Source organism: Metopolophium dirhodum, chromosome 1 (genome assembly GCF_019925205.1).
Source record: "Metopolophium dirhodum isolate CAU chromosome 1, ASM1992520v1, whole genome shotgun sequence".
NCBI lineage: Eukaryota > Metazoa > Arthropoda > Insecta > Hemiptera > Aphididae > Metopolophium > Metopolophium dirhodum.
Window position 1 is genome coordinate 70,870,675 of NC_083560.1, and position 22,003 is coordinate 70,892,677.

At 27.9% G+C, this 22,003-nt stretch overlaps 2 protein-coding genes across 3 annotated transcripts; one reads left to right on the forward strand and one right to left on the reverse strand.

The window, feature by feature from the left end:
- Positions 1-1,226: 1,226 nt before the first annotated feature.
- LOC132935202 (beclin 1-associated autophagy-related key regulator) lies at positions 1,227-9,918 on the reverse strand. 2 transcript variants are annotated; one of them, XM_061001679.1, is made up of 9 exons: positions 9,400-9,918; positions 6,593-6,698; positions 6,414-6,495; positions 5,724-5,964; positions 2,558-2,742; positions 2,319-2,472; positions 2,071-2,247; positions 1,756-1,879; positions 1,227-1,693 (listed from the first exon to the last, which is right to left on the reverse strand). In XM_061001679.1, exons 1-9 carry the CDS (start codon positions 9,636-9,638, stop codon positions 1,562-1,564), a joined length of 1,440 nt encoding a protein of 479 aa, XP_060857662.1. In that variant the 5' UTR covers positions 9,639-9,918; the 3' UTR covers positions 1,227-1,561. The 2 variants fall into 2 exon arrangements, with proteins under 2 accessions (XP_060857662.1, XP_060857661.1); XM_061001678.1 differs by having other exon boundaries at positions 2,307-2,472.
- Positions 9,919-12,365: 2,447 nt separating this feature from the next.
- LOC132948936 (sperm-associated antigen 6-like) lies at positions 12,366-21,300 on the forward strand. The gene is made up of 10 exons (XM_061019638.1): positions 12,366-12,396; positions 12,479-12,744; positions 14,318-14,531; positions 17,117-17,301; positions 19,537-19,710; positions 19,851-20,003; positions 20,094-20,243; positions 20,312-20,473; positions 20,908-21,053; positions 21,132-21,300. The coding sequence occupies exons 1-10, from the start codon at positions 12,366-12,368 to the stop codon at positions 21,298-21,300; spliced, it is 1,650 nt and encodes a 549-aa protein (XP_060875621.1).
- Positions 21,301-22,003: the final 703 nt, after the last annotated feature.

Below are 22,003 nucleotides of genomic sequence, written 5' to 3' on the forward strand. Positions count from 1 at the left end.
TTAAATTAATTAACATTAATTTTTATTTGTAATACAAATCTTTGGTTTTCTAAATTTTATACAACTCAGTTTCCATATTTTGTTAACAGTTTTATCTTCAACAAATTTTTAATTTATTAATCTACAAATTAATTATCAATCATGTTATTTTAAAACTCTATTCAGTTATAAATTGTTTATTATAAATATTTTCTTTAAGTTTGTAATAAGTACCTTAAATAAATAATTTAAATTTGGGGAAAACTGTTTCTATAGTGAATTTTATGATTGAAGCATCACAATAAATAATAATGTTATAATTTAATTAAAATTTAAAGGTTATTATTATTTTGTGTCAGAGTCTTATCATAATTTGACAACTAAAAATAAATATTATCTAGATAAAGAACGTGCGTGAAGTTGGCTCCCAACTTTGTCTTATCGACTCCGGACCAACGCCATTCTTTTGTAACTCATTTGTAACACACTTTTCAGAATTTGTATTTATCGAATATTGACCACAGAATAGATTAAATCTATTCTGTGTATTGAATATCAAGAATTATATTTTATATTTTATGAGTTAATGACTACTTGGAATTTGTTCCTACTATATTTAAAAGTACTATAACCTTCTATTAAATTACATTATATGGTTTTCGAACACAATGTAAAAATGTATATTATACTATAGTATTAAATAAATCAATAAACGTCTTTACATAAAAAAATATCTAGATAAATTAATATAGGTAGATAACTAAAGTTGTCATCTAAAATAAATAAAAAGATAAACAGTATTTTTATCTAGATAAGATATCTACTATTAGTATTGTTAAGCTAAAGAGTTTGTTTGATTGAACGCGCCAATCTCAGGAACTACTGGTTCAAAGTGAAAAATTATTTTTGTGTTGGATCTTGGATATAGTCCATTTATCGAGTAAGGCTATAGGCTATATAACATCACGCTACGACCAATAGGAGCTCGGAGAGTGCTCAAACAGGGATTTTGAGATTTACGATGGAAATGTTTGATTATAAATGGTTGCTATTGGTTAGTCGTGCAGATCAGGTACCAGCATGCATCAAATCGAAATTTTGTACATTGCCTACCAAGGTGGCTGAGTTTCACTTACTGCAGCGGTTTACCAAAAAGGAATCTCGGATAATACATTTTTTTTAAGAGTTGTCGTTTTTTATGGGCCACAAGCGTGTGGCATCAGCTAGTAATTTATAAACATTCAACATAAAAATATAATATAATATATATATTTTAATTGATTTTAAAAATGAAACAAATTTTTAAATCAATGTGTACATGAATAATAATGGTATAATACAATTTTGGTAACAACAAAATACATTTTACTCTGTTCCTAATTAATATAACATAAAAAGCCGAGGTTCAATATAATATGTAAACAAATAATATGTATTTGCTATCTAAATTTGCACTGTTTAAGATAAAGAAATTTGTGATGTGCACAAAAACAATCCTAGGCAAGTGCAAATTTGTGGGAACAAAGATTGATTTTAGATTAATACAATAAAGAAGAAAACATCAATTAGAATTTATTATTTATTATTTAGTCCAACCACGCCACATTGATGCTAAACTGGCTGCTGTACTGGCCACGAGTCCTGCTCTAACAACACTACTAGCGGACTGTAAAGACAATTGATTTTGATCTGCCAGGTATTCCACATTTGGTACCTTAAAAAAAACAGCATTTAAAACATTTGGAAACGTAATTTGTCTGTCATTTTAAAACCAACCGCTTCCCATTCATAATAATTGTCTTCTTCAGAATCCGAGTCGCCAGTAAATGAAAATAATTGAAAAGTTATCTTATCTTCAAATGCGTTGCATAGTTTACTATCAATGTCTGGTGGATCCACCCTAAAAAATAATCGTGTTATAACAATTGAGATATTAAATCAAAATTATTTTTGAGTACATATTAAATATATACCTAATGTATATTATTATATACATTATGTACCATAATATACTTTAAAGAAGTTAAAGCTAATTAATTTTGACAACAGATAGTTAGAACATTGATGGATAATAAAAAAAATTGATTTTACCTTCCTAGATCACTAACAGATGTATCCAATAGTTGCAGCAAATTTTTTAACGTATGATCAGGATGTAGTAATTTAGGGTCAACATTTTGTGAAAAGCACAAGTAAAGAATGTTAGCATTCAAGTGGGTAACATATTTTGCAAATTTTGTTTCATTCAGCTCATTGCCACAAAATTCACTACAAATATATAAATATTAAGTAATATACCTTCATTCTAAGGTATATAGTTTGTTTACCGATTACAATACCTAAAATTTGGACGCCTAGGTAAAAAAACGTCTATAAAAAAGGAAATTTGTTTTACTAATTGCGAGGTATACGTAAGAGCAGCACTTATTGTACACGCAGGATTTGGTTCAATAAAAGTTTGATGAAATGCATAATCCCTATTCTTATCTGAAACTGGAAAAAAAATAAAAATGAAAAAAGCGTTATTAAACTGTACTATTGCTTAAATATATTAGATACATTTATTTTAAATATAAACCCCATTCATTATATGCAGAGTAGTCTCCATTTGCTGGTAGAGTAGGTGCCACGATACGGTATCCAAGTTCTGTTTGTCTCGACCATTCTTCACAAGTATCTACCCACTGGCCACATACATATGTCAGTTTTGAAGCTTCCGCTAATGCATGACTTAAATTATTGCTAACATCCAGTCCTTCATTCCTATCACAAAATAAAAAGTATAAATTATTTGAACACATGTAATTGAAGTATTGTACAAAATATTATCAAACATTTTGAAATAAAATATAGTAGGACACCGTAGTTTTGTAAAAGTAAGGGGGCACCTTTATTTGCACTTAATATGCTACCTGTGGCCCAAATTGTAGGGAAGGGGCTCGAATTGCCCTGGGGCGCTGAATTCATAGAGTAATATAGAGGCGGAGTTCTGTTGTAATGTTGAAGCGGAAATAGACGAGATTTTGCAGTATGGACCTTTGAAAAATTAAAAATATTGTACCATAATTTTTTTTATGTAGCGTTGTCATTGATCTGGTGATACCCGCGGACCAAGATAAAATCACAGAATAACCAGAAGGTTCTCTTTTCTAGTTTTACATGGGTTCTTATGGGGGATACATTTGCAACACCTGTTGGGATATCAGTGTAGCCAGTATAGCGATAATAACTAATTGTACAACCACAGAATATTCTATGGTACCGTATAACAACTTATTGTACACGTGTTATATCTTTATCTACAATAATAACATCAAAAATGTGTAGATTCAGTTTCAGCAGCAAAAGAGAATTTTTAATTATTTTAGAATCTCGGCCACACTGATATCCCAAACATTTTTCACTGATTTTTGAGTTCTCAAGTGAGCCTTCTGGTTATTCTGTGATATAATCACGATTTAAGATGGTTGCCTGACGACCCATGATAAGATCGTTTTAAACTGGCAACCAAATAAAATAACCAGAACAGCTGGAATATCCACCACTAGCGCTTGCGACATGATGTGTGCTGATATAGAAGCTGAATTTACTTGCTAATAGCCAGCGCGGTATAAAAACACTATTACATACAAGCGCTACTGGTGAATTTTCCAGCTGATTTTCATAGTGATTTCGGTAGACACTTTATCATGATTTGTTGGGCAACCATACTATCTTAAATCGTGGATATAATGGACTGGCATCGAACAGGAACAGGTTGGGGGTGTTGAGGGAATGAGTATCAAAAGTTATGCCCCTTCCTTCATTCCATTTATCAAATAAAAACCCAGTGATTTCAACGCCATATAGTAGCATAGTTAATAAATCCTACATTTTCTATTTTAGTATATGTATTATTATATTATTATACATTACATATTATATGTTATATATTATACAATGTACATATAGATGGCGCTAAAATCAGTCAGTTTTGTAAGCCCCTGCACTCCTTACTCGCGTAACATTTTCCGCTCACAGATATTGCACTCGCTGCCAGTCCATTATCTAGTTCAACCGGAGTGACGAGAACGTTGTTATAATGTTTTTGATATTTGAACACTGCCAACTAGCGGTTATATAGCATAATTAATGCACCTTCTGTTAAGGTCAATGACCGCTAGTTTGGCATCAGCCTGGTAATACTGTTTGAATAGGTAACGCCGCCTCTATATTACTATATGGCTGAATTGCTTGACATGGACAGAAATTATACCCAAATGCATATTGCATAGTGCCGAATATTTAGTTTTTAATCATAAAATATGTGTTTTGCTGTTATCATACATTAACACAATTTTAAAATAGATTACCTTGTGTTTTATTTTATAAAAATGTAGGTACCGTACTAGATTACTAGATTACTAGTAAGCCGCAACGTGAAAAGCGGGCGGACTCAAAAAAACATTGATAAGACCTTTCCGTTCCGTATCCTGTATATCTTGTTTATTCATGCTTGGAACTGCGAGGTGAAATGAAATAATTTGGTTTTTGTTTAAGAGGATGTCAGCGCACTATTTGTTTTCTCTCTCTGGCCCACGCACCACAACATAGACAAAACGCATTTACGCAGAATCATTTTTTCTATGTCTTTAAGTAATTTTAGAGTAAAACCACGCATTACAAAAAAGATAGAGAACGATATTTTTGAGAGAATGACAAATTGATTTGTCTAAATATTGTCTCAAAACAGTTTAAACGTAATTTAAATTTACAACAATTTTTTGTTTATTTTGAAAGTCAAATAACAATAAAATATAAAATCGATATGTAATTCCCTCAAAAATATTATTCTCTATCTTTTTTGTAATAGGTGATTATTCTAAGATTACTTAAAAACATAGAAAAGATGATTTTGCGTCAATGCGTTAGGTATTTAGTCAGTTTTGGTCAAAAAACACGTGGAAGGTCTTATTCAATTCATTAGACGTATGCAGAAATAAATATAATTTTTGTATTTTTGTTTATAATACCAAGAAGTATGTCAAAATCATTTAAGTCACCTCGATTGACGGTATCCTTTGAATTTTATTATTTTGACTTATAAAGTCAAACTTATTAATTTAACCTTAATAAAAAAAATTATGAACTTACACACAAGTAACATGGTAATTTAATCATATTTATAAATAAAATATTTTTCTGGTTACATTTTATTGGACAAAGTTTAGGCCATCGAGGTACTACATTTAGTTGGTCCTCCTTAAATGATTTTTATCTAATAATATTTTAATGAAATACTTGCAAATTGTGAAAAATAATTTGTAATATTTAACTATCAATGTATAATATTAGGTACATTTGAATAATGATCAATACACAACACTATTTAATATAATACAGGTACAATCATTTATTATGCTATAATACAATGTTAAAATCAATATAAAATAATAACCTACTATTTACTAATATACTAATACCTAATACAAAAGTACATATAGTAATATTTTGTATTTTACTGGATAAATAATTATTAACACCCCAGCTACCCAACATTTTAGCAGGTTCAAATGTACCAACTTAAGTGCGTACCTGGTGCCACTGGTGTAATAGAAACATAATGACAAATAAGCAATAATATTTATAATATTCATTTTGTGTCACTAGTATTAATGTTAAGAATAATAAATATAATTGATAGCTTGTAATTAAATATTTTATAAGTGCAGTTTAAAGAATTATGACATATTACAGGTACTCACTGTATAATAGTTGGATGTACTTCGTTCAACGAGAATATGTGAGTAACAAGCTGATTAATGCGTGTTTTAATAATATTCTTTAAACTGGGTCTAACTGCAAATAGTTCATTTTTTTTATCATTTAAAGCTGATGATTGACCTTTGGTAAAATCTTCTAATCGCACCACACGCCTTCCATATCGATCAACTCTTGATTTTTGATTATCTATTTCTAATTTTATTTTTTTTAGTTGATTTTTTTCTAGAAACAGAACAGTTAACATAAATTAATTTAATTAGTGAGAAAAATGATATGAAAAATGTTATATAAAGTTAGTATTTCATTATTAATTTTATATTAATATGCAGACTTTAATTTACAGTATTAATGTAAATATTTCAAGGTGAAATTTATATTTTAAATTTAATTAAAACTAAATAGAATAGGTTTTCCATTGACATGCATTACAGTATTACACACAGAAATTAAATTATAACATGTGAATCACTAAATAGTTTTAAAGATAAATTTTAACAATATTATATTATGTTACTTTGAATGAAAAAAGTGAATAAATATGATAGGTAGGTATTTTAAATAATATTACACTATCTACTATATTTAAATACTAGTAATTTTTTTTAAAAAACTTAGTTATTAACGATTGTGACTTCATGATGATTATTATAAGTAAGTGTCACATTTCTTACTATCTGTTAAGATTTTGTTTTTGTCCGATAAAGCAAGTTTCAATAATCTAATTTTTTCTTGTAATATTGAAGTTTCTGTTTTCTAAAACATAAAAATAAATATAAGTAGAACGCTAGAAGAATTAATTCACTTTTGAACCGTTTTTTTGAACGTTGTAAATATAAATAAATATTTATACCTTCAAAGTAGTACACTGTCTTTTTGAAAACATTTTAGCACAATCGTTTTTGAACAAATTAGAATTATAGACAATACTTTGTAATTTCATTTGTTTTTTGAAAAACCTAAAAAAAAAAGTTTTGGTAAAATAAAGGTTACCACTTTTAATATTTAAAACTACTTATATAATATAATAATAATTTATATTTATAAAACGTTTAAAAATTATGTTCAATAATTTAATTACTATTTATTAAGGTAGGTAAATACCAAAATGATGAATATAATGATTAGGTACCTAAGAAGGTACTGAAATATGTTCATATATTATAATTATTTATACAATAATATAGCAAAGGGTTACAGGATTTATTTGTGGAAACTTCAGTAGACACATTCACAATATTGACTTTGATGTAATGAATCAGTAAAACATAAAATACTATATTTCAATGTAGGAAATAGTTACGTGTTTTAGGTTTTTAATACACCATCATAATAATATATTAGTAGAGGAACATGAGGCAAGATGAGTATACGAGGTAAGATGGGACAGTGTTATTCTATCATAATTATTAATAATAATATATTTGAAACCTCTTTAGAAGGAGGCAAGTTAGATGATTTGTATTAGTAATTTTATGATAACTGATTGATATGGTATAATATCAGTGTTTTTTTATTTTCGTCTCAAAATGGCTTATTTTATTAAAAGTTCTACGCTATTTTAAGGCAAGGATAATTAATTTAACGAAAATTATTCTAATATATTTCTGTGGTTTAATATTATATATTAAGCATTGATTAAGTAGTTTAGGTTCATTTGAACATAATTAGTCTATCTAGGGCATAATGAGACAAGTCATGCAGGGTTCTGTTAAAGTATTACCAAAATTTGGCCGTAAAATAAAATATGTTTATGTTAAGGGGATTCGATACCGTGATTTTCTGTTTTTGTCTAACATACACGTGACATAGTATTTTGCCAAACATACCAATTGATCTAATGAAGCGATAAGAATTTTAATAACAGATTTGAATTTGTCGTCAAGTCTACTTAAAATTGACTTTCCCACATTTATGATATTATACCTCAAATTCCTAAAAATGTCAAATTAAAAAAAAGTATTTAAAAATTGTTGTATTTCAATTTTTGGAGAAGTTAAAAACAAAAAATCAAAAATGTGGGAAAGTTTATTTCAAGTAAACTTGACGAGAAATTCAAATCTGTTATTAGAATTCTTATCGCTTCATTAGATCAATTGGTATGTTTGGCAAAAACACGTCTAAAATACTGTGTCACTAGTGTGTTAGACAAAAATAGAAAATCACGGTATCGAATCCCCTTCGTATTTATGTGTTTTTTTTTGTGAAATTCTTATAAATAAGTTCCTATGTTGATAAATTTGAAAATAATATTTATTGGACATTTATAGTTTATATGGCTCATCCACATGTCTCATATATCCCCAGGGTGAAGGTAAGATGGGACAAATTCCGTTTTTTTTTACATAATTTTTTTGATTTTAATAATATTTTAGAGTGAACAATTTTTAAAACTAAGGAACTCATAAATGGTACATAAATTTAGAATATTTCTGAATAATTCAACATACTAACGAGTTAGTTACATTAAGTGTCTCGTCTTGCCCTGGGTTCCTCTATATTACCTACTACTGATGGGATGATCGGGGCAGTTGGACATTTTAATTCAGTTGTAAAATCAGTATAGTGTATAACGCTGGGGCCCACCGAGATATTGTCCTTATTGCTTGAATAAAAAGTTATTCGGTTACAGAATTTTTATGGAGATGAAGTGGAATTATTATTTTGTGATTGATTGAAACTATAAAGTGACTACTTGGAATAGTATATAATAGAAGTGTGATTATTTTATTAAATAATAGTTTTTGATAAGTGATTAAAAAAACTTTGACCAGTTAATAAGTGAACTAAATCGCAAAAACAAGTGTGAACTAAACCATAAACCCCATGCCCTTGCTTAATACACAGTACCTATAGGTACCAAAACCATAAATTTATAATGTTAATTTTATTCAGAATTTGAAACTTTTATATTTTTATATGAAAATATAGGGTAGATACATTTTTAAGATTTAATACTAATGCTGGGTTGTATAAACAATCAATTAACATTTAATTAATCAATACTAATAAATTAACGATCCCTTAAACATGATTTAGCAGAATGATTGGTCCATTACATTTTTAATTAAATTGAATCTATTTTTTATAAATAGTTTACTTGTCAAGTATTTGTTTTAACAATTTACCTTAGTGACTAAAATGCTATTTATATAAAATAATATTATATACCTAGGTACCTACCTACCTAATACTTATAATAATATAGTTCTATATTTATTATTATGTTGATATATACTTATTAAAAAATATATATTTTCTCAAATCAATAATATTTATTTATTACTAGGATAGTAGAGTTAAGTGAGTAGTATGAATACATTAGGTTTTCTAGTTAAAATATTATTACAGTTAATACTATGGAAGAAATGTGTGAGGATCAAATATATTATTTTAAAACTTTTCTCATTAAACAATTTAAATTAGGTAGCTATAGTTATTAGTTCTAGTACAAATAAATTGAAATGGGCTGAAATATTTTTTTGGCCAGTAAGAATTTATTTTAGGGCCACTCAGCTGCTGACCGTTGCATAATCAATTGGATAAATACACTACATAATACAAGATCCTAAGATATTATTTGAAAACAAAAAATATAAAAACGTCAGTGGAAACGTGTCGCTGAGGTGGACTTGAAACCGTGCGCAGGACTGAACTGACCTGCCCTTGTCGAAGGCCGCCGATGAGTGTCCAAAGTCACCATTCCCAACGCAGGTCTTGCAGTGGAACAACTTGCGGAATCTATGGCACATCGGACACTGTTCGGTGCCATAACACCACTTCTGGCTGGTTTTTCGGCATCCCGGGACGCCGAATGCCTTGCTCGACCCTCCTGGGACTGGTGCTGTAGCTGGAGTCGTGTCATGTCCAGCCGGGACAATCGCGGATGGTCTGTCCATCGGCGGCGACGACGACGCAATAGAACGACGTCAACAGTAGTTGTTGTCGACATCGGGTGAGACAAGTGGGGCGGCCATACGCGAGACCAGCTACCCACCGACGTCGACGCGAAACGCCACTAAAACAACTACGACGATGTCTACAATACGACTTACGGCTATTATACGATCACAGAGACAAGGACGACAGCAACAACAACAACGCGAACTGACTGTCGAGTACTGACGTACCTTTGACTTTTCTAGTATTATTGTACGCACGCACGCACAACAGTACACGCACGATTGCGTCCTTTTTTGATAGCGATCAGCTGACGTTGTCCCCGCCGTCGTGCGCCGCCGAACAAACGAGGCCGTCGACTCGGAGCAGATCGGCCGCCGCCGCACTGTGCGAAAAAACAAAAACAAAAACAAAATAATGTCATGTCGATAAGTCGATAAATTGTGCAAAACATGAGTGTTTCCGTTCGAATGAACGATGGTGCCCGACGATATAGACTAACAATATACACGTAACACGAAATAAGAAATAACTATACTTACAAAATCACGAATTCTAGCTTGTTGAAACTGTTAAATTTCAATTTCGTAAGCAGATATTTTGTAATCATCAGCAATACCTACTGCAATAGCCAACAGTTATTTTCAATAATAATATTATGTTACTGTGGTAGTGTGGTACTTATTAGTAGGTACCTCCTATTCGATTTGTTTCTTCGAGTTAAAATAAAACCTTGGACATAAATATTAAATGCTACTATACACATACAGTTTTAGGTACACCGTACACATCTTTATTTTTGAGAATAGGTTAGGTACTTAGGTAGGTTTGAATATTTGTTTAAAATTTATCTATATAAATAAAACATTTAATTTTAGCAATTATTGTGATAAATCTACTACTGTTTTAATTTTTTTATATTTATTGGCAATTTTCACCTCCAAACAATAAACAGATAATCTAATAAGACATGCGCATTATAAGTGTATACATTTATATTTTATAATACGTAGTAATGTCTGTAATATCTACTAAGGTAGGTAGTAGTGTAAATTTAGGGTTTTAAAATTTCATGAAATTTATTTTCTTGAAATATTTTATTTTGATGAAAAATAAAAATAAAATGTTTATTACCTATACCTAAAAGTTTATAGTCGTCAACTTCTAAGTGAATATTTTTAAAAGCTGGTTTATTGTATAAAACAAAGAAAATATGTAACATATAATTTAAAAGTTGTTTAACAAATCTATAATAGTTATAACAAACCCTATGATCTAAGTATTAAATAATGAGCCCAGAGCACCTTGACATCACTCAGCCACACACACACACACACACATATTATACGACTTTTGTACACTTTATAATTACTGAAAATACACTATTATTTCATTCATTGTTGGAATTGACTTCAACTTTATTTCAAACCATTGTCTTTTGGATCGTTGATATACAACAATATTTTAAAACTCATGTAAAAAAAATGTTTTTATTCTCAAAATAATGACAGGAATATTTTTTAGCACTATATAATATAGAATATACAAATATGAAACAATAAATCAACAAAAATAATATGTTTTTCTTTAATTCTAAGTGTGTAATCAATTTATTGTTTCTAATCATCTATAACCGAATACGTTTAAAAGAAGAAAAAATATTTTTCATAATTTCATTGAAATATTTCAATTGAAAAATTTCATTTGAAATATTTACTGTAGTATACCATAGAAAAACGTTGTAATAGTGTAGGTAGTGCATTAGTACTATTATATGTATCCGCTATTTTTATTGCCCGGTCAATATCATCTGATCACCACGACGCAATGTAACAGTGTATGTTATAAATTAGAATATTATTTAAAAATGTATTTGAATACGTCGTATTCAAATCACTATATTATACATTAAATTATATAATGTGTACCCATAGTAATTAATATGATATATAGGAACATATAACAAAGGTTAATGGTTATATAATATTGTTTTATGAATTATGTATTTATGTATAGGTATGTATTAATATATTATATATTCCGATACTACCTACTCGTAACAGTTGTAACTCGTAAACCTACGCTTATTATGCAATTTATTTTTAAAAAAAATGTAATTGTTTATACCTATGAATTATAAAGTTAAGCTATTAAAAAATAAATATTAGGTACTCATATACGATATATATTCACTCTACAGATTCATATTTTATTTGTAGGTATTAGTCATTATAGGGAGGTAGGCAGTTATTAATAATATAAGTAATCAAAATGCAAGTTAAAACAATTACAATTTTCATTTTCATTTCTTACGGATAATTAATGTGTATCTATGGTCAATTAAACATTTACAAAATGTAATATTATTCTTATAATTTTTACATTTTAAGAGTGTGAGATGAATACTATGTACCGGTGGGATGTGACTCATCTCGGATCATTTACCTAAATTAATTCAGACCACAGTTAAATTATATTATTTAATATAATTTATACTTGTTTTATAAAACTTTCAAATAGACCATAGTACCTATTAGAATTAAATAATCACATAAAATTGGAATTGTGTATAGATATGTATATGTTATTTTATATACTTATGTTTATGTAGGAAGGTATGTTTCTATGGTAACACGTAAATTGCCTACATTGTATTATTAAGATTTTTTTGTGACGATTTGAAGCATTTCAATATTTTACTAGTAAATACAAATATTTCCAATACCATGAGTCCATCTCCAAAAGTCGTCGTACAAAGTATAATAACGTATTCCACTATTTCCGAGATAAAATAATACTTAACACATTACCTACACATTTATTTCGTCCACTAAAATAGCTTTTGACAACTATGCAAAAAGTCAGTTGACATTCGTGCAGAACGTAGCAGAACTAGCATCCAAGCCTGCTTATATCGAATGTTTATACGAAAGCCACGTTGTCGAGATAGTCCTGCCATTAGTGACTAATATAAATCCTACCGTGAGAATGAACGCAGTTTTGTGTTTGGTAAGATTGGCAGGTAATAGCGAACCGTGCGCCAAACAAATAGTATGTTCAAAAAATCTATTAAGTCGGTTACTAGGGCAGCTTGTGAAGGAAAATGTAAGTCAACTTTTATGTGTATAGATATTATAATTATAGTAATTATAGACTACCTATATATATATAGTATAATGATATAAATTATTAAGAGAATGTGTATTTTATGTATTACAAATTAACACATGATTGTACCTACCTCTTTTAAAAGAGGCAGAAAGTTCATTCGAGCCTATTTCCGTTAAAACGGGGTTCCAGTTTTACACATATTATACTCAAATGAAAAAGGCTCGATTCCCGTTTCCACAAAAATGTGTTTGTTTGTGGACCATTTACTAGCATACAAATGTAACTCTGAGTGATCCATTTAACCTAAGACACTCATTATTTTATTTTCTGAAAACAAACGTTTTTGAAAATATTTCTTTTACATAATTTGTAGTCGTAAAAAAACAATATCATCCGGTATATGATGCACACAACAAATAATAATTTTCTAATTATTTCTAATTTTCTTAATTTTCTAAAAATATATTTTGTATTTTATTTATTAATAAATATAATAATTGTTTTCTATAATACTAGTACCACTAGCTGGATCGTAGGGGTACTCTGCACACCCCGAGAAAAATTCTAATTGGTACTTAAAGTTTTTGATTTATTTACAAATATTAGGTATTATAATAATTAATTACAAGTAAAATGTATAACATTATACTCATTATAATATTATACACCTAACAAATAATAATATTATAATACAATGTACATTTTTGTATGTTTTTAATGTATTTTAAATTGATAACTTAGGTATCATTTATCAATTATTATTCTATAGAAATAGCTGTATAAATGTATAATAATATTATAGTACCTATTTATTTGTTGTTTCCAGCTAATATTATGTTGACTTTTATTATAATTTGTTCATTGCCACCTATCATACACATTATGTTATTTAAAACCTTATAAATATCACCCAATGGCCATTATTGCCGTGGGTTTAATTAATAAAAATAAAACAATATTATAGTAACTAATAAATCAAGCAAGAGTTGAAGATTTGCCTCTAGGACCTAGGTACTAAAATTATTGTGCAATCAACACACCGTGAAAAAATCCTATACACACGCTTATGATTGTAAGTTGTAACTTGTAGAATATAGAGCTCATGATAAGTAAGAGTGAATATAGCAATCTATAGAAAACCTAAATACTTTATAATTTTATAATTTAAATAATTATCTAGGTATTTAATATTAAGTACTATAAACTATACCTAAAATAATAAATAATAACTAAGGAAAATAATATCAAGATACTATAATATACAATAATATAATATAATTATTATATTATTGAATACTAATTTGAATAATATTCGTTTTATACATTAGGTAAGGATGTAAGGCTAGGTAAAAATAGATTCTTAAATTTCTAAGAACCTAAACTTAAAATTTTCTTTAAACATTATTATGTACTTAGTTCTTATTAAAGTAAATTAAATATGAAATTAAAATAGATGCAAACATGTTTTGTTACTTATATTTGAAACAAAACCTAGCTTAACATAATTAATAATTATATTATGATCTTATGACAATTATATTTTGATCTTATCTTATTTTTTTTGTAGAAATATTATAAAAAAAACTGCATGAACCTTGTTAAAAATCTTAGTAAATATTCATCGGCAATTACTGAAATCGTGATTAAAGAATGCGGAGGAATAGATGCTATTTTTATATGCATGAAAGAATTTGATTCATTTGTCAGAGAAGCCGCTATGCAAGCAATCATCTGCATTACCCGCCTGGACGTGAAACTGTCACAACTAATCGTAGACTATGGTATTTATTAAAACCTATGTTAAAATATGTGCTAAATTATTTTCATAGATTTGTATATCATTATAGATGATATTTAATTCATAAATTAGCATTGTTCCGTGAATATAAAAATAATACATGGTCAAAAATCAAAGTGGGTTTAGTTACATTTTTTTGAATTGGAGAGGCTTTAATAAATTTTAATTTTTTTTATACGAGAATTAACTAAAACCAATTAGGTATCTACCAAAATTTAAAATGTATGATATATGCTGTATTTTATGTATCCAGCCCAACTCGTCATTGAGTATGTCACTGTAATGGAAGGGGTTAAATTTTAATTCAATGATAAATCAATATACCTATACCTATACGAAAAACAATTTTGATGGCCATGTTGACACATAGTGTCTCTATTTCTAAGGGTATTTTAATATTTATTCATATTACTATTTGTAAATTATTTTCTAACAATGGGCATTGAACTTCGATTTTAAAAATTTCTATTTCTAAACCATATCATAATACGATTTTTAATATTTTTACGACAAATTTTCATAAGTATTTGTTTTTTTTTTAAATATATTTTTTTAAGCTGCGTAATCAAGAATCTTAAGTCCGATTCACCCCGTGATAACCATCCTCTCTTTAACAAAAAAATAATTAATGAATTCAGACGACTAGATGTGAGAGTAAATTAATGTGTTTCAGTAAAATATCATGCTTTTTATTTTTGGTCGGTCGCAATGCTGTTGACATATTGTGCACCTGCAGTGCGTGCGTAGTTTCCCGTACGTTGTGCTTAGACATGGCTTAGACAAACCGATACCCGTATGCAACCGCACTTCATTTATAATATTATGATTTCAGGCTAATGACCTTAGTAGTTGAAGTCTTAACCCTAATAATTTTAATCTGGTAATTTAATTTTAAAAAAATCATAGTGGATGGTGCCCATATTTCCGTGGTCATCATGGTTCTCTAAGTTATAATCTAGACTTCTTCATTTTAATTCGGCCTTGTAAGGTTATTAATAATATAATATACCTATTTATAATTATTATGTACCATACACGTATAAATTGATAGATAAACTATGAATACTTACTTATTCATGAAATTTAAATTTAATTTAAGATTTCAAAATGTTAAAAAAAAAAAACGTCTTTGCTTAACAATTTTAGATCTACATTGGAGTGGAGTGCTGAATGTATTGGTTTTACAATGATAAGTGTGTTTTTTTTTAATTTTCTTTTGTGGTGATCATCTACTTTTGGAGAAGTAAAATAGTGATTTTTGTGATTTTGAGAAATGTCGTCAAAATTCTAACTTAATTACTTTGATGCAAAAAATGTTGAAAATACATTGTCATGATTTTTTTTAAAGTAAGTATTAAAGTTAAAATTTACTATTTAGATGACATTTCTTAAAACCACAAAAATGTACAGACTGGAGCGTATTGTGTTTTAAGGAGTAATAATTAGGCAATTCATATGACGTGTACATTTTTTGAGCGATTTCAATGTAAATTGGTGTAAAATAGAGTAAATTAAAATTTTATATCCCTTACCGTATACTATAAAACATAGGTCGTTATTACTCCGTCCTGTAACTGTAATAACATCTTTAAAAAATAAAATTGATAATACGCAACATGTTTCTTCAAAATCGTTTTCAGAAAATATACCATGGTTTGTTCTTTGCCTTTTGTTATATTAGAAATATACCATAACAACACAGCCAATGTAGGGACTGAAGCCCCCTTAGTCCCCCCCCTGGTTACGCCACTGTGACACTGTGTGAGTAATAATCGATAATTAACGTGTTTTCGAGTAAAGCTGTCACGCCGTGACGGGAAACCGCGATGCAACTCAAACACACGCGCACACATGTCAATATATCGCGAAAATGAAATATTATAGGTATTCTTGTTTGCTTGACGATAAAAACTATTAATAGTGGTAGTACTTCCTGAAGTTCGATTATAATTTCGAAAAATGGTTGAATTTATAAGCTTTTAGATTGTGCTCTTTAGGAATCACTTTTTTGATTTAAAAATCAGATGTGCCCAAAATAAATACAAATGTAAAGCAATTATTTTATGAGATTTTTGAAAAAAATATTTTAATTTTAAGCTCCTTTAAAATTAAAAATTGAAAATCGACTCCCTAAAAACCCTAGATATTTTGTTAAAAAATTCATACATATTATATAGAAAATTAAAATTGGACACTCCGAAGTATATATACTTATTAATTTACCACCACTTATTGGTCTAAAACGTATAAAAAATACGTGTGCTTCGATCTCCATTTTGAAAATTAAATACAAGTTTTCATAAGTTGGTTTTATTGCATATTAAAAATATCGAAAATATAGAGGCACAATTTATTATTATAAAAATTTAAAGTTCTAATTTGGACAAAATTAGAAATTCAAGTTATAAATAACTCTCTATTTACCAAAATGGTCAGATAACAACATTTATCAACTAACAGTTCATCAATATTATATGTGTTTGAATATTATTATATCTATTCCAGTAAAATGCTCACACACAAGCATATTTATAACACTAGAATAACATACATGTTTTGGATTTTCAGGTGTATTACCTCAAATTGTTCTATGTTTAAAAGAACAACAACAAAGCTTAAAATTATATGCTTTATCTGCATTAGACGAGATGGCCAAAAATAACGAAGATTTAGCTTTAAAAATTGTGGATGTACCAACTCTACCTCATGTGATAATTTTTTTAATGCCTAACTTTGTTGATAAAAAAGTTCAGGTATATATAATATATTACAATTTTAATTTTCATTATAATTATTTATTTTTAAGACATAAAACTACATTAGACTGACTTATTGTTCAAAATAATATTTCTATGAATGAAATAAGAAGACGTCACACCCACATGTGTTATCTCCGTTTTACAAAGTTACACATAGTAAAAATAGTTTTGCGTGGGACAACTTTACTCCCTCTGTATTTATAGTAGAATTAACAAAATTGCACAACGCATAGGAAAAAAAACTATCTATGTCGTAGTATTTTAATTTTTTTGATAGCACTAACCAGTTTTTAATAATTAAATGAAAAAAAAACCTAAAATGTTCTCAAATTAAAAAATTTTAATTTATTTATATTATCCAAATAATTAATACACTACGACACAGATACAGTTCTTCCCTATGCGTTGTGGAATTTTGGTAATTCTACTATAAATACAGGGGTTTCCATTTTCCTCCAAAATGACCCTCGTCCGTTATCACCATGACCGTTCTCCGCCAAACAAAATGAATAAGTTTTTTGAGATATTTTTTGAGCCTGAATCTTTATCCATCGAATATTAGTGATTCCGATGTTCGTATTTCACCTTGTATCACAGACTACAGATATTGATCATATTAAAATATTAAACACATATACAATTAAACGAATAGTAGATATAACAGTACCTATAAATATTTATATTTATAATTAAAAACTTCAAAAGTTTCTTGTTCAAATAATACATTCAGTTATAAAAATCAATACTTCATAAAAAGTACAAAAATTCAAACATATTTTAACACATTCAATATTTACTATATGAAAAAGAAATTTGCTTTACAAACTCGAACCTAGCTAAATGCTCATGAATGTGTTTTTGAATATAGGTATTCTTCATTTCTTATTCATCTTAAATTATTTATATAATAATAATAACGCGGTATATAACTGATATTAAAGGTTTTAAAAAAATATCTTAAATAATTTATTAATTATTTTTGGCCGAAATCGGAATATAATATTTGGCGGAAAACGGTTATGGTGATTACAGATGAGAGTTATTTTGGCTGAGAACGGTTACACCCAAAAATACAGAGAGAGTAAAGTTGTCCTGGACTAAACAGTTTATCCTATGTTGTACATTTGTAAGACGGAGACAAGACATGTCTTCTTAAACATTTTGCGGTATTTGCTAAACAAATTATTCAGTTTACATTTCATTTAATTGAGCATATCAAATATTAAAATTAATATCGTATATCCTAAGTGATTATTTTTAAAACAATTCACAATCGTGCTAGGTATTTCTCATAAAATATCATGTTATTTTAGAAATCTTTAATAATATAGTTTTCATAATTATTTTAAACCAGTATTAATTTTTAAATATTCAAATAAAATCTATTATATCTGACAATGTAGGCATGTATTAATTTAGTATCAATTGTACTAAAAGTTTGATAATTATAATTTATAATCTTTAATAATAATTATTATGAATAGAAAAATATAATATTAAACAATACATTTTAGTGCATAAAGTGCATATGTGCACCTTATGTACTATGATTCCATTGTAACTAAATTTGATATTTAAAGGTAAAATGTATGTTTGTGTATGGACTAAAGTTTACCCAACTCTCTTATCCATATATATATGTAGGTATATCTATAAACAGCATGGTATTCTAAGCATTTTTGTGTTTAAATTCCGAGGTTTAGAATTTTTAAGTGTAAGTACGTAGTTCAAGATGATATTTTCGAAAGCTTCGAAGCGTTGACGTATTGTGGTCGAAATTTGAACAAAAAGTAGGATTTTTTAGTATTTTATAAAGTAGAATAACTAGAAACATTGTATTCAATTTTGGTTTACAATGCCTAACAATTTTCAGAAAAATCTCCTTTTGTATTAAAATATTTGGGGTTTCATTTGAAAAATCTATGTTTCGATTTTCACAGGATCTTTAAATGCTGTGAAAAATTTAAATATTCGAAACATCGTTTGTAACTATACTTAAAAATTCCAAAAATCAGAATCTGAATTATGAATAATTTGTAGTTTAATATAAACATAAAAATAGGGCAAACATTCTCAAAAATCACCTTGTATATATTTTAAATCTTAAGTTGTTTTAGATGCTTACACAAATAATTTTGAATACATTATTCATAATATACAAAAATAATAACGTAATTACATATTACAATATGTTTTGATTTTTTTTTTAAACAATTTTTATCTTATTAGAAAAGCGCATTGATATTAATAAAAAACATTGTTAAGCATTCGTTATACTTAACTGAACATGCAATTGAGTCAAACTTATTCCCAGAAATATTGCTTTTGATGGCGCATCCAGACGAATCGATACGTAACAATTCGGCTCAAGTAATTCGCGAAGTAGTACAGCATAGCGTTCAGGTACAAATTATAATATAGGTATTAACGTCCTACATATATAACCGAATAGGTACACAAACATTTAGCACAAATGCACCATATTATTCTTTACGTTTATAAAATACCTAAATACATAGTAAATACATTTGTTGTTTTTATAGATTGCTCAAATGGTTGTTAATAGTGGTGGAATAGATAAGCTGTTGAATGTTATTTCGTGTAGTCAAGAGTTGTCTCCCAATCCTGCTGTACACGCTTTGGGATACATTGCCGCAATGTCACCAAAACTTGCATCAGCCATAATTCAATCCCAGGTTTAAATGCATTTTTTAATTGGTTTAATTGTACATATAATAGAAGTAATCTATTAACTATATATATACCTATATACATATATATATAAGGTATTGATGCATTTGACTGCTATTTTAAGAAGTGATACGGACAAGTTAACGAAAGCTGGGACTGTTTGGACGTTAGGTATGATAGGACAACACAGTGCTGAACATGCGAGGTCTATTTGCTCTTGTGATGCTATAACCAATATTATAAATGTAAGATAAAAATACAATAATTATTTATTGCAATATTTGTATATAATTAGTATTCATTATTTGTTTAGGTTTATTTGGATTCAGGTATAGAAAGTGAGAGCAGACATAAATGTATAGTTGCTCTAGAACAAATATTGAAAAAATGCGATGATTATAATGTATTAGACAAATTGTTAATACCGTCGACCCCTACCGAAATAATGATATACATACTTGAAAAAATGAGCATAGTAATAAGTATTTATTAATTAACATTTTATTTCATATTTGTCTATAGTTATTATATTATGCGTGTCACATGAAATCACATATTTGAATGTGATTAATTTAACGTTATTAGAGTATTAAACAATCATTATGTGTACTTTCGATTTATTCATACCCATAACAAGTGTCTCACGTTAAATTTAATAATTATTTTCTTACTGAATAAGTTTTATGGAATAATCATGTAAGTAGGTACCTAATTTGAAAATGTTGGTAAGGTTTAAAAGTTGTCTATGTATATAACCTATTATAATATTCAATAACAAAATTAATCTAAATTAATAAATAGGTACACATACAAATAGGTATAAAATTAACATTGGATTATTGCTTTTTAGAAAAAGAAGTCCAGTGCCATGGTAGTTAAATTTAATTATTATTGTTGAATGTATTACAGATATTACCTAAAAATTCTCAAGCACGACGAACTTTTATTACTAATGGCCATTTGAAAATGATCCAAAATATTAACCCAGAGATAAATTCAGAATTATTTCAAGTCATCAAGGCGATAAATTGTTGTTTCCCAGAAGATATAATACAGTAAGATAAAATATGATTTTTAATTTTCACTTTGTATTGAAATATTTATTATACTACAACTTATATCTTATAAACTAGAATGGTAGCTGGAGACTTCCCGGAAACAGTTATGAAAACAGTGGACAAGTATGTGCCACAAAGTGAATGTTTGTTTTTTAATCGTCAATTAAAAAGTGATGAACAATTGCATAAATCCTATTCTACTTCAAAAACACCTTTATCCGGCGAAGAATCCTTCTTTAAATAATTTTTCATAAATTTGATTAATTATACTTAAAAAAATAAAAAAACTGCAACATGAATGTCCATAATAAAAGTATTTTTACACTTTTCTAATATCAATATAATAACTCTAAATGATTTTTGGGTGATGAAATCAATGACGCAACGTGTTTATTGACATAAGTTATTTAATTATTGTATGTTTGTGCTGATTACACAACTTGTCTAAAAATACGTTTCCATTTAGTTTAATTAATAAAATAATGTACTATAAGTAGTAGTTTTGTTTGGTAATATAACATAATATTATGTATTATTACTAAGTGTGTTATGTCGTATATTATATAATATTAATGTCCATTTCCAACGTAATGAATAACTGCAAACAATTGCAAACCACTAATTGTATAAAGGCTCAATGCTAAGGGCTCATAATTGAGTCAAAATATGGTGGAACAAAGTTGATTATTTTGCACTTTATATTAAGGAAGTTAAGGTGTGTTGATGTTTGATTAATATATACCTAAGCAAGAATGCTGCATGAATAACTTCAAAACATTTTCCATTATAGTATCTCAGTTACTAATTATAATTTCATATACCTACCAAATTATACATTATTATTTATAAGGCATTTTCTTATATTCATTTTATTGGCAGGTGCAGAGATATTATAATTTGAAATTTTTTTTTTTAATCCTGCATTATTCACTATGTACAATGTTTAT